General features: G+C 42.8%; 1 protein-coding gene across 1 annotated transcript in view; it reads right to left on the reverse strand.

Moving 5' to 3' along the window:
• Nucleotides 1–8,741: 8,741 nt before the first annotated feature.
• Nucleotides 8,742–18,138, reverse strand: part of NAB1 (NGFI-A binding protein 1) — a 49,668-nt gene continuing 40,271 nt past the window's right edge. Inside the window, exons 6-8 of the mRNA XM_035136184.3 lie at nucleotides 14,412–14,553; nucleotides 12,784–12,933; nucleotides 8,742–11,959 (exon numbers count right to left, since the gene is read on the reverse strand). Of these exons, the coding sequence (XP_034992075.2) occupies nucleotides 11,868–11,959; nucleotides 12,784–12,933; nucleotides 14,412–14,553 (384 nt within the window). The 3' untranslated portion in view covers nucleotides 8,742–11,867. The remainder of the gene's footprint in view (nucleotides 11,960–12,783; nucleotides 12,934–14,411; nucleotides 14,554–18,138) is intronic.

Here is an 18,138-nt window from a genome sequence, read left to right on the forward strand (position 1 = left end):
TTCCGTTTTACATTTTAGCATATTCATTTAAATAGCCTTAAAATATCAATGACTTCCCTTCTTCTCTTTCCATGGTTCATTTTGATTAACATAAATCCCTGGATATTTTACATAAACCATTCAGTATTCCCTTATTACATCCATCAAAACTTATTTACACTGTTGAATTTATCTTAATGCTGCCAACGTTTTCAAGTATACACAATTCCCCCCCCCCATATTCAGTAAACATTTTCCAATCTTCTTTAAATGTATATTCTTCTTGTTTTCTTATTCTATATGTTAGATCTGCAAGCTGCACATATTCCATCAGTTTAAGTTGCCATTCTTCTTTAGTTGAGACCTCAATCATTTTCCATTTTGGGGCTAACAAAACACAGGCCGCAGTACTGTAGTGGCATACATAAATAGCCTTTTTTTGACACCTGACAATGTCCGTCTAAATTATCCCCAATAAAAAGGACTCTGCTTTTTTGGGGGAAGTACTTTTAAACATTTTTTTTCAATTCATTGTAAATTGTTTCCCAATACACTTTTACCATCTTACAAGTTTACCACATATGAAAGAACATACCCTCAACCTCATTGCATCTCCAGCACTTCTCTGATTCAGTCTTTTACAATCTTAGCAAGTCTACTTGGAGTTAAATAACATCTGTAAATCATTTTCAGGTAGTTCTCCTTCAAGGAATAACATGCTGAAAAATTCAGATCGCTCTTCCAAAGTTTTTCCCCAGAACCTTGGGAGGGAATAGTTCTGTGCTCTCCTTTAAACACGCACCCCAACTTTATTCACAGACCCTCCCTGTGTTCAGCAGCTATTTGTGTGCCTCGCAAATGCCCATCCGAAATGACTGTGTGGAGCAATGAGATTCCACCTACATGAACACCGCTTGGCATCGTCCTACATGCTTGTTCCTGAGTGACCCTATCAGTCAGTGGACACAAATAGTAATACAAGAACAGCACTGCCTTGCCAGGATCCCGTGGGTGGGTAACACAGCACTTTTTGAAGCAGCTGAACTCGAAATGTATGAAGTGTAAACTTTTAATGGCAGATAAATGAGTCACTGCAGGATTTCAAAATGTGCAAATAGGATGCACCTCCTAATTCAGCTCCTCTCAAATAGCTTAATACTAATTTGCTGAGAGGTACTTTCGAATTATGACAAGAATCCTCCTTTTTCTTTCTTGCCTTAAAAAAACCTCACAAGATTTTCCTGCCTTCCGAAGGTGGCATGTGAATAGTTAATAAATTTTCTATATTTTGGGTTCAGAAAGTAATCTGTTTACTTCTAAAATGGTGACTCGTCTTCTTCCGAGGACAAGAAGAAAATGGGGGGGGGATTAATGCAAGGATTTATTAGAATTCAGGGTTCTGTCCCCGTCTCCCCCTGCCAAAGCAATTATCTCTAATTTTCTACATAGCAAAGAGAATTAAGCCATTCTGGAATTCCAGAAGTAAGAAGTTTAAATCACATATAATTTAAAGACACAATAGACTTAAGAAATAAATTTAAGATATTTAAGACAGCAAACACAATTCAATTAGCACCACTTATGTGTGACTGAAAGAGGAAAGACGCAAATGTTTTAATGTCTGCGAGGAGCTGAATGGAGAGGAGTTGACTCTCTTTGGAAACAGGATCGCAGAAGTTGGGCAAATCTCAACTTGACCCAGTGACTTTTTGCTCCAAGCCACTATGTTATATCAGCCAGATGAAAAGAGCTCAGGTTGTTGCAATACAGAAGTTAATAATGAGTGGGCACAGATGGCTAGCTATATGATTCAGAAGAATATTGTTACATGCCACCCCAATCCCCGCTGAGTGACCTCACAAGTTTCCTGGGGTTCTGGGCACTTACCTAGAGTTGTGGGAACATCAAGGCACAGTGGAGGGAAGTGCCTTTAAAAATATGGTTTATTAATACATATTTACACCTGGAATTGTGCAGTGGAGGGGGTGCAGAATGTTATACCCCAATAATGCTTTTTCATTGCTACCCAAGATGCTCCTGGCTTGCCTGGCTTGCCCAGCAGCTAGTGGCCTTTGTTTTCCCTTTTCTTCCCAGCACACCTCTTGCCAAGAACCCAAGCCTCCTGTAAAAGACCCCTCTCCGTCACCTGGGCAACCCCGATTTCAGACCCTCCAAGTGTCCCTATTTTCCACGGGGAGTCCTAGATTTACAAAAGCCATCCCGGTTTCTGATTTGATCCTGGAATGTCCTGCTTTTTCTTAGGACGTCCTGCTTTTCATCGGAGAAATGTTGGAGGGTATGGAGTTATGCAACCCACGAGCCAAGTAACTATACAACCTTCAGAAGACATCCAAAGGCAGCCCTGTATAGGGAAGATTTTTTATTTTTAATGTTTTAATGTGTTTTTATATATGTTGGAAGCTGGCCAGAGTGACTGGGCCAACACATTCAGATGGGCGTGATATTATTATTATTATTATTATTATTATTATTATTATTATTATTATTTATTAAAAAGGTAAAGGACTCCTGGACGCTTAAGTCCAGTCAAAGGTGACTATGGGGTTGCGGCGCTCATCTCGCTTTCAGGCCGAGGGAGCTGGCGTTTTTCCACAGACAGCTTTCCGGGTCATGTGGCCAGCATGACAAAACCACTTCTGGCGCAACAGGACACCATGATGGAAACCAGAGCGCACGGAAATGCCGTTTACCTTCCCGCTGCAGCGGTACCTATTTCTCTACTTGCACTGGTGTGCTTTCAAACTGCTGGGTTGGCAGGAGCTGGGACAGAGCAACAGGAGCTCACTCTGTCATGGGGATTCGAACCGCTGACCTTCTGATCGGCAAGCCCAAGAGGCTCAGTGGTTGAGACTACAGCGCCACCCGCTTCCCAGCATTATTATTATTGACATCCTTATTTTTAGCGGAGAAACGCTGGAGGATATGCTGCTTTGCACAGACCTGAGAACCTTATAGAATGTGTAAAATACCTGGCCATTGTTTAATAATGGCTAGGCAGGCTGATTTATGTAAGCCGGCCCAAGCATTCCTTGTTTGGCACAGTTCAGTAGCTTGCATTTTCCCTTCCGAGCTCGCTCCAATATTAGCTAGATTCTGACATTCATTAATTTCTTGAGTTTAGTGAGGTCTCCCCTGCCAACTTATAACCATACCCGCCTCCCATTCCCCCCCCCCCATTTCCACCAGCTAGTGGGCCAGAATGCTCCTATTCTTAGGTGTGCCATACCTTGCATGCTTGACACAGCATGTAGGAGGAGTACATGGGGGAATGTATACTTCCCCCCCCCCCACACTGATTCACTGCAGCACAAAAGGATCTAATGTTTCTCTCTGTCTGCCCTCCTCCCCCTGTCTCAATAGTCATCTGCTTGACGAAACAGAAGACACTGTTGTGCTAAATTTGAAGCAGACTAGCATACATCAATTAATTTAACAGGGCTTCTCCTCTCCTCTGTAGGCTGATTCATAAAATAGGATAAAGAGGGGATGGGGAACCCTCCCCCCACAGGGGTGCAGCTATTTGCACAGTTTATTTATTTATTTATTTATTTATTTATAGGGACGCAGGTGGCGCTGTGGGTTAAACCACAGAGCCTAGGGCTTGCCAATCAGAAGGTCGGCGGTTCGAATCCCTGCGATGGGGTGAGCTCCCGTTGCTCGGTCCCAGCTCCTGCCAACCTAGCAGTTCGAAAGCACGTCAAAGTGCAAGTAGATAAATACCGGTAGGTACCGCTACCGCAGGAAGGTAAATGGCGTTTCCGTGCGCTGCTCTGGATCGCCAGGAGCGGCTTAGTCATGCTGCCCACATGACCTGGAAGCTCCCTCGGCCTATAATGCAAGATGAGCGCCGCAACCCTGGTCAGGGGTCCCTTTACCTTTACCTATTTATTTTTTTAATTTCATGCATGAGTTACTTCCCACAGAATGTCCCAAAGCCAGTGTGAGACCCAGTAGTGGTCTGGATTAAACCTGGGAGACCAGGGTTCTAGTTGCGGTTTCTACTGAGCCATGAAAAAAAACAGGTGACCTTGGTCCAGTCACCATCTCTCAGGTAAAGGACCCCTGGGCGGTTAAGTCCAGTCAAAGGTGAATATGGCGTTGCGACGCTCATCTCGCTTCAAACACCGAGGGAGCCGGTGTTTGTCCGCAGACAGCTTTCTGGGTCATGTGGCTAGCATGACTAAACTGCTTCTGGCACAACGGAAGACTGTGATGGAAGCCAGAGCACACAAAAACATTGTTTACCTTCCAGCTGCAGCGGTACCTATGCATCTACTTGCACTCGCATGGTTTCGAACTGCGAGGTTGGCAGAAATTGGGACAGAGCAACAGGAGCTCATCCCGTCGCAGGGATTCGAACCACTGACCTTCTGATTGGCAAGCCCAAGAGGCTCAGTGGTTTAGCGCCACCTGCACCCCAAACCTACCATGTAATTTGTATGTGGATAAATAACAGGATTTTTATGATATAAATTTGGCAAAGGGCCTTCAGGCAGGGCAGTCTCGAGCAGGTCGCGCACCCTGGTGCTGAGGGGCGGAGATCGCTCCAGCGCCCCCACCCTCGCAGGGCGCAGCATGGCTTCCGCGCGGCTTTGTCGCGCAGCGCCCTGCCTACCGGTCCGGTGCCCTGGCGCCCCGCGCCACCGGGACTCTACGTAGAGCCGTCCCTGCCTTCAGGAAGTCTGCTTTTGAATGTACATGGAGAGTCAGAATCTCTTCTGATTTGTTTATTTTTTAAAAAAATTATATGCCACCCTTCGTCAAGAGACTCCACAATTCTACAATTCTGCTACAGAGTGGTTCCAAACCACATAATAGAAGACATTCCAAAATCAGATATTGTGTGTGTGAGAGAGTACAGCATACCTATTTCTGCAAATAGGATGCTTTCTGTTGTTACAGGGTTCCCCAAAATAACTCAACATTTTATTATAAATTCCATTTCTTGCCTGCCCTTCGCCAGGCTTCAGCAATTCAAAAATACAACATCAAAGCAAACTACAGTGAGGAGAATAGGGGCCAGTGTAAATGTGTCGGGAACCTCACAATGTAGGTGCCAGAGATACAGTTGAAACTTGGGAAATTAGAATATCGTCGGAAAGTGCATTTATTTCAGCAATGCAACTTAAAAGGTGAAACCAATATATGAGATAGATGCATGACATGCAAAGCAAGATTTGTCAAGCCTTTATTTGTTGTAATTGTTATTATTTGTCGTTAGGCGGGTCAATTATAAATGAAATGTAATAGCGATGTTTATTTTTGTATTATTGTAACTATTTGTTTTATTACTGTGGAATTTCCGAAAGAAAGCATTTGTAAAAATTAAAAAGAAAAAATAATAAGTTGCATTACTGAAATAAATGCACTTTTCGACAATATTCTAATTTTCCGAGTTTCACCTTTACTTCTGTGGGGAGGGGATTCCACAACTTAGGGGCTACGGAAAAAATGTCCTCTCCTGCACGGGGCCAGCCTCTTGTTTGAGCATTCAAGGGCAACCAAGGTACGAAGAGGGGCCCCGTTCTTGATGTTAACACAGTAACAATTTCCCTACAGATTCTCAAGGATGCTTCCATTTGCAAAGGTCCACTTTCCCAGGTTTTATTTCCCTCCTTTTATTATGAGATAGGTATATATATATATCTAATGGGTTGATGAGAGCATGCTTGTAAACCAAGCAATTACAACTGAAAGTATAATTATAACTGAGCCAGAGGGCCAAGAATTCCAATTATTCCAATTAAGTATTCTATGCAGGTTTTATTTAAGGATTAAGATGCCTGGTTGTGGATTGTATCTTGACAGTTGTGTGCATTTGTGTGTTGCAAATGTGTGCAACAGCCCAACTCTTCTGCTTAATTACTAAATGATGAAACAATAGGCTATATTATGATAAGTTCTGCTTCCTGATTAAAGTACGCAAAAGGGTTACGTTCCGTGGGGCTCGGATCGGTGCAATCCTATGCGTGTTTATTCCGAAAAATAAGTCCCACTGTGTTAATTGGAGCTTATCCCTGGGAAAGTGCGCATAGGATTGCAGCCTTTTATCTTGCTAGAAATCTTATTGATGGCAGCTTTTATAAGGAGTCAGCAGGAACTGGAAAGAGGATGTTATTCTCTCAGCTAATGAATGGTTGAGTAAATCCTTCTAAAGAGGGAAGATGAATAAGATAACTTGCCTCTACTGCATGTTGTGGGGGAAAATAAATCCATTTACTGGCAGGTGGTGAGGACTGAAACCAGTTTTTAATGCAACAAATCTAAAGTCACATGTACTGTAACCTACGGTACAGGTGATGGCTTCTTGTTTCACCTGGCCTGTTCTTTTTCAGAAATCTGCAACCTTGTGAATGTTAGATTCCTAAACTCCCCGCTCCCAACCCACAGAGCGCTTGAAAATCGCTAAGAGTCTTGGTGGACCCACTTAACGATTTCTCCGCATGTTGTAGCAATTGTCATTCTACAGATTCCAAATTGTAATACACTCGTACCTCGAAAGTCAAACAGAATCTGTTCCGGAAGTCCAGACTTCCAAAATGTTCGGGAACCAAGGCGTGACTTCCGATTGGCTGCAGGAAGCTCCTGCAGCCAATCGGAAGCAGCGATGGACGTTCGGGTTCCAAAGAATGTTCACAAACTGGAACAATCACTTCCGCATTTGCAGCGTTTGGGACCCAAAACGTTCGTCTCGCGAGGTGTTTGACTTCCGCAGTATGACTGTACGAGAAAATAAAATACAATATAAGAAACAAAAGAAGCAACAGAAAGATTAGAAATCCTTATGAATATGCAGTAGGATGGAGGTGTTCTCTCTCATCTTCAGCTACAATTCCATAGATGTGTCGTGGACCACATGAAGCTCACAGACCACTGGTGGTCCACAGACCAGAGTTTAGGAGTCCCTGTTCTATCAACCACTTTATCTCATACTGGTGAACTCCCTCCAGTTTGTTTACTCCTATATAAATAATTTCAGAATAAGATCACCATTCATACAAGATGAACCACCTGGTGTCCAACCCTTTCATCTGCACCCCACCACAGGTAACCCTCCATACCTGAGGATGGACAGGCAGTGGAATTTAATAGCAGGGGGGGGGGGAGTTTTGGATAGATGCCAAAACATACTATTTACCAGCATCTGAAGAAGTGTGCATGCACACAAAAGCTCATACCAATGACAAACTTAGTTGGTCTCTAAGGTGCTACTGGAAGGAATTTCTTTATTTACCATCAGTTTCTTTTTTCTTGTATTTTACCCAGGAAAACTCAAATATTAAGGTAATAAGGTACAAGGCAACTGCTTACCCATTTTTTGTTGCTAATGCCCAAGTTCCAAATACCTTACATATTGCATCAGACAAAGTGGGCACTGACACATATGAAGGTTATAAATCTCATATAAGGGATTGAGTGGGGAAAGTGGGGCAAACATTTTAAAGGAGGAAAGGGAGACGTTTTCTCAGGTGTGCCCTCATAGTTGATGGGAGTGTATTGTATTTCTTAGGTACGGTGTATTGGCATCTTAAGCACCAACCGTGATATAGAAAGCAGCCCTTATATTAAGGTGTGGGAAAAGGTGAATGGGGAGGCAGGACACCCCAAGACTGATATTGTAAAATTCAGGGGGGAAATGACAGCTAGAACTACCGATAACTTCTGGTGTTTGCAAATATGCAGTTTGGGGGCGGGGGGGGGCAGTTCTTAAAAAATAATACAGCTAAACCAAATGACCCACATGTTGAACACAGATTTCCCCACAAATATACCTTTAAGAAAAAGAACACAAGCAAGCCAGGTAGAAATTATGCAGCATAAAAATTACATGCCAGCATTTCTACTAGTTGTATTTATGTGCAAAAATCCAAGTATAATTTATGTATCTAATGTTTTGTAGAATCAGTGTCTGACTCTGTAAATAAAACTGAACTGTAATCCAAAGCCATGTGAGATGTATTCACTGAAATTGGAAGTATTAAAGCCTTAATGGTACCTACTTACATTTTTACCTGGTGGGGAAAAAAAAATCAATCAATCAATTTTACTGGAACCATGCCCATTGTGGCTGACAAAGCCAATGTTCCAGGAAAAATATGGTCCCCGAAAACCTAGTGCCACCCCCTGGGAAGTATCGTTTGTTACGGGTACGGAGAGTTGTTAGGGAACCGCTATTCCCTTCAGAGAGCTACAGTTCCCAGATTTCCCTTGGCAAAAGGACTGATCGTTAAGACACAGGGAATGTTTGAGGGCAAAGAGGGAGCTAACAGCTTTCAGAACCCTTAATAAACTACAGTTCCCAGGATTCTTTGGGGGAAACCATGACCGTTTAAAGTGGTATGATACTGCTAAAAAAAAGATAGTGCAGATGGGTGTTACAAACACTTGCGCATATGCAGAGACAACTTGTGCTCGTGTTCAGTGTAACATGTGAAGTTGTAAACTTCAAATTCACGCGCAAGTTAAGTTTCTCCCCCCACCTTCTTTGCGCCAGCATTGTATGAAAGTTACTTGCTCCTTGGTAACAACACAGAGCAAGGCACACCAGGAAAACTTCTGCTATCTGACACCATAAATAGCTCATCATTCTTCAGCTCGAGCCCAGAACTGAGTAGTTCCCGTAAACCGGTATGCAAACGAGAATTACCAGAAGAAACAAGGGCAAATATGCAGTCTTTATTACTCCTGTAGCAGAATTGCCTCTTTTCTCATTCTGTTTAAAGTAAGACAAGGGGAGGGAATTCTTTGCCAATGAGACTTTTTTATTTTGTATCCAACGAGGCACACAAACGCAGACAAACAAAGATCACACTTTGGTCAAAATAACCCTGCTGCAGCTAACACCCTTGTGAAAGTTAGAGACAAGACTTTTTTCTGCCTGTATTGCTGACAATCGGTGAGTCTTAATTATTAGCATTCTAGAAGAAGCCTATGTGTACTGACTGCAAGATAAGCGAGATCTGCATCCTGGAACCGTCGTGAGGTAAGTCAGAAGGGCGTGCAATGAAATCAAATGCATCTGTGCGTGGCAGGAGTGGGCAGTTTGCGTGAATCTCTCTTCATGTGCAAAGCTCTATAATTCATGAAGCAGCCCAAGCTACAAGGCTTGACTAGGCTTCTTCGGGTGAGATGAGTTTATCATGTGGGAGAGAAAGGGATACCTCCAAACAATTTCCCATGTGCTCTCTGAGGTGAATGTACTGTGTGCCCTTCTGTACCCCTGAAATCAACTCCTTATTTCTACAGTAGAAGAGGGGCATGGAACTTCTGGCCTTCCAGAACTACAACTCCCATCAGCCCCTAGCAAGCTCGTGAATAGCCGGGGATGATGGGATTTAGCGTTCAGCAACATCTGGACGGCCAAAGGTACCTGCTCTGGTAGGTAAGATGTTTAAGAGTGCCTTTCAGTGTTTCCCAAACTTGGGTCTCTGGCTGGTTTTGAACTACAGTTCCCATCATCCCTGACCACTGGTCCTGCTAGCCACGGATGATGAGAGTTGTAGTTCAAATACAGCTGAAGACACAAGTTTGGGGAACACTGCATAGCTGCTTCAGCTTACTTTGATAGGATTTTTTTTTAAGGTTGTGTAACACACCCCACAAAACAAAATGTAAAAGGCCTGCTTATTGGGACTGAAATGATTTGCAGGACTGTTTTTTTTAATTAAAAAAAAGTAAAAGTACCTTTGTACTTACAACACAGCTGTCTCAGGTCATTTACAACTGAAAATAAAAAAATAGATCTGTACCACAGATTTAAATTTACATTACATTGGCCTTTATAAAACAAGATGCTATATACTACGGGTAAGAGATATGTGCTTTCTTTGCCTGTAATTACTGTCAGGAATTATGAAACTGCTCAGATATCAAGCAGTGCTACTTGAAACCTTAGTTAACATGAAAACACACGTTATTAATTCACAAAACAATAAAATGACCCCATTTTAAGCTACACATTAATCCATCTGTTTTGATCCATTAAGCTGAAGATTCTACTCTGTTTAATACATTTCTTCGTCAGTAAAGTAGTACAACAAAATTCCAAAAAGTATTCTCTCTCTCTCTCTTTTTTTTTTTAAAGAATTTTTTCCTCCTCTCTATAATATTAAAAACATGTGCACTGGTGTTTCTACTATAAAGCTTTGCTCCACAAATCAAGTGATAAACTGTTATTAAACACATTTTACAATGATACCAAATAGTTGTGTGGACATGTCACCTTACGCTTTACACAGAGTTTCAATATGGCATATGGAATGACTCGGTAAATCACTATTACACGGAGCAAAATCTTCATATATGAAGAGCAATACCCTATTACGGAAAAATCGACAAGAACCGGTGGCGCTTCCATCACCCCCCCCTCCGAAAGTACTGTAGGCAAATTCAGCATTTCAAAAAAAATAAATTATAGTTTTGAAAACCCCATTTTTAAGTGCAGCAATGCAAAGACACCATCTTAAGGAATGAAAGAGAGGAGGCTATTATCAGATGGATCCACATGTCACAATGATGTTGTGTATAACATGTAGACACCACACTGAAATACCCCGGAAATGTCTCTGTATTAGCCAGTCGTTCCATTAGGAACAAAATGGCACCCTTAAGAATCAATCATTTCGCACAGCAAAAAAATCCTCCAGAAAATAAATAATGAGTACAGTCGTTCATACAAACATTTCCATGAGACTGTAGACAGTACGCCGCCTTCTAGTTTTTGCTGCACTAATACCTGACCATTGACCTTGTTCCCTGGGATTTAGGAGAGCTGCAGTCCAGCATCTTCTGAAGCATCAGATTGGCTACACCTGCTGTCTGTGGTTTATATTTTATTATATAGGAGTAAGCTACTCCTAGAACGGTAACGTATTCCTCCTCTTATTTCTCCTGTGAGTATTGGTAGTTTCAGACAATACACATTTCTTGCAGTGCTTTCCCACCTCTTCTGTTATCTGGAACATTCCAGCTTGAGAAAATGGGAACGACTCTAAGGATCATTCCAAAATGTTGCCACCATTTCAGCAGTTGCCCTGGCAGGCATAACCCGAGTGTCTTAATAAATGCAGATATATTTGTTACCCTGTTTGAAGTGTACAATATGAAGCAACGGTGTGCTGCTGCTTCTACCCATAACTCCCTAATAGTGGAGAGGAACACAATGTAGATAAATACAGAAGTGCGTCCAGGAAGTGCTTGAGAATGATCTTACATCAATAAGCATAAAAACGCCAGTTATCATACAGTCAGCTCTTGCGAGGGCTATTTCCCTATAAAATCGTATGTAATTGTTTTGTTTGTTTCTAAAACTTAAAGCATTGAAAACCTGCTATTAAAATGCTTTGTTAAGATGCTGCTCTCCCCTCCTTAAGTCTTCTGTCCAGCTGCTTCAAAGTAAGGATTTTTCTTTTTTTAAAACCCACCTCAGTTATTGTTATATCTCTACATTTAAAGTAGACATTGAAAACTTCAAGTAAAAATAATGGCAGCCACATCTACTGGACGCAATACAAATCTATGACACCTATTAAGTTGTTGGGGTTGTGGGTGTGTTTCTAAACTTTTAAGTTATACAAATACATAATACATTCTTAAATAACAAGGGCCCACAGTATTATTAGTTTTGTGAGCCTTTCCCAAATTACAAAGCCGCTTTTTCATTTCGTAACGTTTGCACCCACTTCTCGTTGCAGTTGCAGTTTTCAACTGGTTATTTCGTACATCAGTTCCACAACATGACACGTCCCAGTCCTTAGGCTTTGGCTATGAAATCGCTTATTTCAATGAGGCAACGCTGGTTATTAAGGCATGTTTCCGTTTCTCATTCAAAGCTTTATTCTAACATTTTTTTAAAAAAGGGAGCATGGCTATCTTGTATCTTCTGGCTCTGTCTTTATCACCTTCCTTTCGAGGCTGTTGAAAGCAGAGTGAGGGAAATCTTTTAAGATACCAAGGCCTTCTGCAACAACAAAATGGATTCCTTTTAGAAAAATATCGACCCGAAACAACAGTGTTTTTTTTCACCAGTTGTAGTCAGTAGACCAGTGTTTCCCAACCAGTGTGCCTCCAGATGTTTTGGGACTACAACTCCCATCATCCCTAGCTAGCAAGGCCAGTGGTCAGGAATGATGGAAGTTGCAGTCCCAAAACATCTGGAGGCACACTGGTTGGGAAACACTGCAGTAGACAGCATATGAAATCTTACACAAGTGTACCAAACAGCAATAAATTCAGTTTAACCACTAGTCAATATCTGCTTTCCAACGCCGTAATGTAGCGCCAGCGGTTTACGACAATGTAAAAGCATAAAACCAAACAATAAGATTATAAAAAGTTATAAGCAAAAAAATGAAATTATAACAATACCGATGCGGCATGCAGTTCTAGCACCCTATGTGGTTGGCCTTGCAGATATTTCTGCTGTGATACAAACCCTGAGGCATGCTGGATAAATGGCCCATGTCTATAATATAACATTTGAATGGGGCCCGAAATATCACTAAGCCCTTAAAAGGCTATACAAGATGCCCGAGAATCATTTTCCCTCTCCTGAGAGAAAGTGCCCCACAAATTTCACGCGACAGGGTTGGCCCCAAGACATTTTGGCACATGAGGTAAACCATAAAATGGTGTCCCCTCACCAACAGGAAAGAAGGGATGAGGGAAGATCTCCATTGCGATCTACTGCCCCTGTGAAACCTGCTGCCTGAGGCGGTCACCTCACCTTGCCTCATGGTTGAGCCGGCCCTGGTCATAGTTGTTAAGAGCAAGAAGGATTTTTACCTGAAGGTTGTGACTTTGCTTCAGCACTGGCGTACAATCTGCTCAAGTCACTGCAGAGAGGCTTCACGACATGAGGCTCATCATCTAATGAAATGTGAGGCATATGCCTATTTGGTAGACTTGACATGCGTAGATTTAAAGGCCTTTCACCTAAAATATATTGTCAAAGAAATATTCATTCAATACTATAACCGAGAGGCGGTCCACGCACAGCGCTGCTAATTGTAGTCCCCCAACACCCTGCGTCACCATGATATGAACATAACTTAATATGAATCTCTATTTTATTCACTTGTATATGCTTTTGTGTGTGTTTTTTTATGTTGCCATTTTCCTGATTTTAGCGAGTACAGTGGAACCTCAGTTTCCGAGCACCTTGGAAGCCAAATGATTTGGAACCCAAACACCCAAAACCCGGAAGTGAATGCTTCCGTTTTCGAACGCGTCTCAGACGTCAAACGGCTTCTGAGGCGCGCTTCTCCATTGACTTTGCTGACTGCCCATTGCGCCTCGGTTGTCGAACATTTCTGAAGTCAAACGGTCTTCTGGAACGGATTATGTTCGACAACCGAGGTTCCACTGTATTTGTTTTTGTTTTAATGATCTATTGCTGTCTTTCAGACTCTAGACCACTTAAAGATTTCCGAAATATTTGCACTCAGGTGCCTCAAAGTGACTTACATCATAAAAATAAAACATTCTAAAAGGGAGAAAGTTCAAGGACCCCTGGATGGTTAGATTCAGTAAAAGGCAACTATGGGATTGCGGCGCTCATCTCGCTTTCAGGCCAAGGGAGCCGGCATTTGTCCGCAAACAGCTTTCCGGTTCATGTGGCCAGCATGACTAAACCGCTTATGGAATACGGAGGACTGTGACGAGCGCCAGCGCACATGGAAACACCGTTTACCTTCCCCCCCGCAGCGGTACCTATTTATCTACTTGCACTAGTGTGCTTTCGAACTGCTAGGTTGGCAGAAGCCAGGACAAGGCAACTTTAAATAAAGAAATGCAAGCCCAATCCGATCCAAATAACTTTACTCTACTAGCCACTGGCTATGACAAATCTGAATCAAACATAAAAATAAGCAAAAGGGGTGTCGCGCCACAAATAATGGTCTCTTTTTAGATCTCCGCTTCTCCCTTACAGTTCACTGCTACATTGTCCAGGGTCTTCTTTTGGGGAAATGTAAGTCAACAAACAATATCTCAGAGCTGTGGTAGCCCCTGCTCCTCTCGCAATCCTAAGGGCAACTTTCACCTACCGGTATGTGGCTTGACTGGCTCCATATAGCGTGTGGCATGGAAACATGAAGCTCTTTTCATAGCAGCCACTGTAGGCATGGTCTGGAACCAGCAAAATGCTTGCGAGATCATGTGGATGACCCAAGAAAGCGGGAACAACCGCAGGAGAGGCAACCACTAAGGAATCTAGGTCTCAGAGGGCTTACTTCTCCTAACACAATATGCACACAGAGTACATTTTTGCCCCCGCAATATTCTCCCAAGAAATCATTAACCACAAGAAATTTCATTTCGTCATAATTTAGCAACCGTCGCTGTTGCACCAGTATCACGAACGCTGACAATTCTAAAACAGATGGCAAATACATGCCTGGAAGCTACTGTACCTTGCCCAACACCATAATCCGATGTCAAGCCATTGGCACAATGCTCTTCTGAGCTTTGCCTGTAAAGGCCCGTGGAAAGGCGTCTCTCCAAGCCAGCTTGGCTGCAGAGGAACTCCATCTGCTTGGCCATCATCTTCTCAGGCTGCAATTGATAAAAGGGCAGATTTAGGGACTTGCCACAATTACAATTACGATTACTAAGTACAGTCGTTTTACACCGACCAGGTGCCAAGTGAAGTACTGTACACTGAAATGTCACAGTCTCGGCCAGGAATCCTACAATCTACGAAAGGCTGAATCATGGAGGGAGAATCTTTATGACCCTTCAGAACGAGCCCCTCCCCATTTTGGGTGCCTCTTTCTAATCAATCAATCAATCAATTACTATTTCAACAGCAACTTTTTTTCCTTCTTTGAAAAATTGCAAATACAATTATGGCAAGATTTCCCTCAAGCTTTATTTTTGGAAATAGCACTATCCAAGATTTTTATTTTCATTATTTTTTTATGCCAGCAACCTGCCATTCTGAAAAGTGTAGCATGGCAGTATGTTTGTGGGGGGAAACTGTGTGAATGTTTCGCCTGGAAAAAGACCAGGGCCTTATACACTACAGAAGAAGGATAATTAACAACCTGCTAAAAGAGAGTGCAAAATTATCAATGCCAAGAGAATTATAAACTCTGAATGTGATCTATTTGCCATTACTGTGATGTGGATCATTTGGGAAAAGGGAGGCAGAATACTAATTTTGAAAATGTATAGGTTAAATGTTCCATAGTAGGGGTCTGCACGGGATTTAGATGAGTCCTTAATCAAAGTCAAAGCAATCTTTCAGATCTTGCTTTTCCCGTAGAAGAAGTCATCACGTTCCACAGATGGTGGATGTGCTTTAGCACTTTTGCTGCAGGACCAGCTCACCCTCTAGCACCGAAAGTTACCCTCTTACCCATGCCTATAGCATAACCGTTTCTCTTGGCGGCTGGTATTTTTTATTTATCTCTCCCTTCAAATCCACATCTCCAGTGCATACACCAATCTGGTTTAATCTGTAGCCACAGGTGGAATGGTCTTTGCGCAAGCTCTCTATGTATTTCCACACACCAGGCTTCAGGTCCAGTAACAGCTGTCTCATTGCACTCCCCAAGCTTTCTGAGGTCAGGTGGATCGAGTTTTCCTTCTCACCTGTGAATACAACACAGTGGTACCTTGGTTCCCGAACAAACTGGCTCCCAGACACCGCAAACCCGGAAGTGAGTCTTCGGGTTTGCGAACGGAAGCTGAACGTCTGAAGCGGCTTCCAATTGAGTGCAGGAAGCTCCTGCAGCCAATCGGAAGCCGTGCCTTGGTTTTCAAACCGTTTCGGGAGTCGAACGGACTCCCGGAATGGATTAAGTTCGAGAACCAAGGTTCCACTGTACTAGCTTCCTGACATTCTCTAGGCCTCTCCTTAACGAAGTATGAGTAAAAAACCGGCATACGGGTTTCTTGCATTCCTCCTTGATGAGGAAAAGCTCTTCCTTAGCACCTTTCTAGTTGATGTAATTAGGGTCTTCAGCAGGTACCGGAAGCAGCTACAAGGAGATGAGCTCAGCATCCTCCATATGAAGGAGCTACATCAGTAAAAATCGAAGCTCTCAGCACTGAAAGAACAGCATTCGATTGGTGGGTGCGTCAGTGCTTTCAAGGATGAAGCCATTGCACAACCAGATGGAACTGTGAAGGTGGAAGAAACTCAGCTGAGGAGAGAGCTCACAAACCCAATGCAAGGAATGCCACCAGTATGAATATGATAGGAAACACATTGGTGCTGTCTGTAATGAAGTGGCTGACTCACTTGTTAAGTTCTTAAATAAACGTTTTGATGTCAATCTGTTGCTCGGCGTGATGCCGCATGCCACCTATTGGAAACCAGGTATAAGTTCACATGGTGCTAGGTGCACATCTTCCGGCAGCCGAGCCTCATAATACTGATGCTGAACATCTCAAGTGTGACCTTGGAAGTCCATCAACAGAATCAGACTCACAGCTGATTCATAAAACGAATACCTCCATATAACTACCACAATCTGTTGCCATTTCTCGGAGGGGATCCTAGGACATTTGAATGCCTTGGACTGGCCAAGTAATTGGTCCTCATAATATACTGTATTGACCGGGGACAGGGGTGGTGTTGAGCAGGAATTCGGGGGAACTAAGTTCCCTTACCTTTTTAAAATTAAATAATATTTTTTGTCTGGGGGGTTGAAAGAGATATACACCCAATGCCTGGGCCAAAAATCCACCTATGTTGTTGTTGTTTAGTCGTTTAGTCGTGTCCGACTCTTCGTGACTCCATGGCATGCCAGGCACTTCTGTCTTCCACTGCCTCCCGCAGTTTGGTCAAACTCATGTTCGTAGCTTCGAGAACACTGTCCAACCATCTCGTCCTCTGTCGTCACCTTCTCCTTGTGCCCTCAATCTTTCCCAACATCGGGGTCTTTTCCAGGGAGTCTTCTCTTCTCATGAGGTGGCCAAAGTATTGGAGCCTCAGCTTCAGGATCTGGTCCTTCCAGTGAGCACTCAGGGCTGATTTTCTTCAGAATGGATAGGTTTGATCTTCTTGCAGTCCATGGGACTCTCAAGAGTCTCCTCCATAACCATAATTCAAAAGCATCCATTCTTTGGTGATCAGCCTTCTTTATGGTCCAGCTCTCACTTCCTTACATCACTACTGGGAAAACCATAGCTTTAACTATACGGACCTTTGTCGGCAAGGTGATGTCTCTGCTTTTTAAGATGCTGTCTAGGTTTGTCATTGCTTTTCTCCCAAGAAGCAGGCGTCTCTTAATTTCGTGACTGCTGTCACCATCTGCAGTGATCAAGGAGCCCAAGAAAGTAAAATCTCTCACTGCCTCCATTTCTTCCCCTTCTATTTGCCAGGAGGTGATGGGACCAGTGGCCATGATCTTGGTTTTTTTGATGTTGAGCTTCAGACCATATTTTGTGCTCTCCTCTTTCACCCTCATTTAATTCCTCCTCATTTTCTGCCATCATGGTTGTGTCATCAGCATATCTGAGGTTGTTGATATTTCTTCCAGCAATCTTAATTCCGGTTTGGGATTCATCCAGTCCAGCCTTTCACATGATGAATTCTGCATATAAGTTAAATAAGCAGGGAGACAATATACAGCCTTGTCGTACTCCTTTCCCAATTTTGAACCAATCAGTTGTTCCATATCCAGTGGGTACAGATATCCACCTATATCTGTAATCAATGAAGTCGTGGCCATTTCTTAAATCCAGATCATTGTTTGCTTGGGTTTATTTATTAATCACATCTTACATTTAGCCACTGCCCAGGGTGTGTAGCACTGCGGCTGGGCCTGCAATAGACAAACAAACTTTGTGGTGAGTTTCCCCACCAGTTTTCCATAAGAAAAGCACCCTGTATCGATACAAGGTTATGAAGATTTGAAAGGAGCCAGTATTCATCATCTTCATTTCCTATTTCTTTTTATCTTTTCTCACCTGTTCCTTTTTTAAGGGATTGCTTAGATCCTTTTTAAATCCCACACAAAAATGTATCTCACATTGCACAATCACAACAGGCAGCATTTGACACTGGCAGGGCTTCTGACGAGGGCTAGCTAGTCAGGTGTAGAGGCTGAAGTGGAGGAGATCTCAGAGAAGCATAATTGTAGAGGATATCACCATGTTCAGCAGCGCGGAGAGTTCCCTCTAGCAAGA

This window comes from Zootoca vivipara, chromosome 1 (genome assembly GCF_965207765.1).
Source record: "Zootoca vivipara chromosome 1, rZooViv2.hap1.1, whole genome shotgun sequence".
NCBI classification, from domain to species: domain Eukaryota; kingdom Metazoa; phylum Chordata; class Lepidosauria; order Squamata; family Lacertidae; genus Zootoca; species Zootoca vivipara.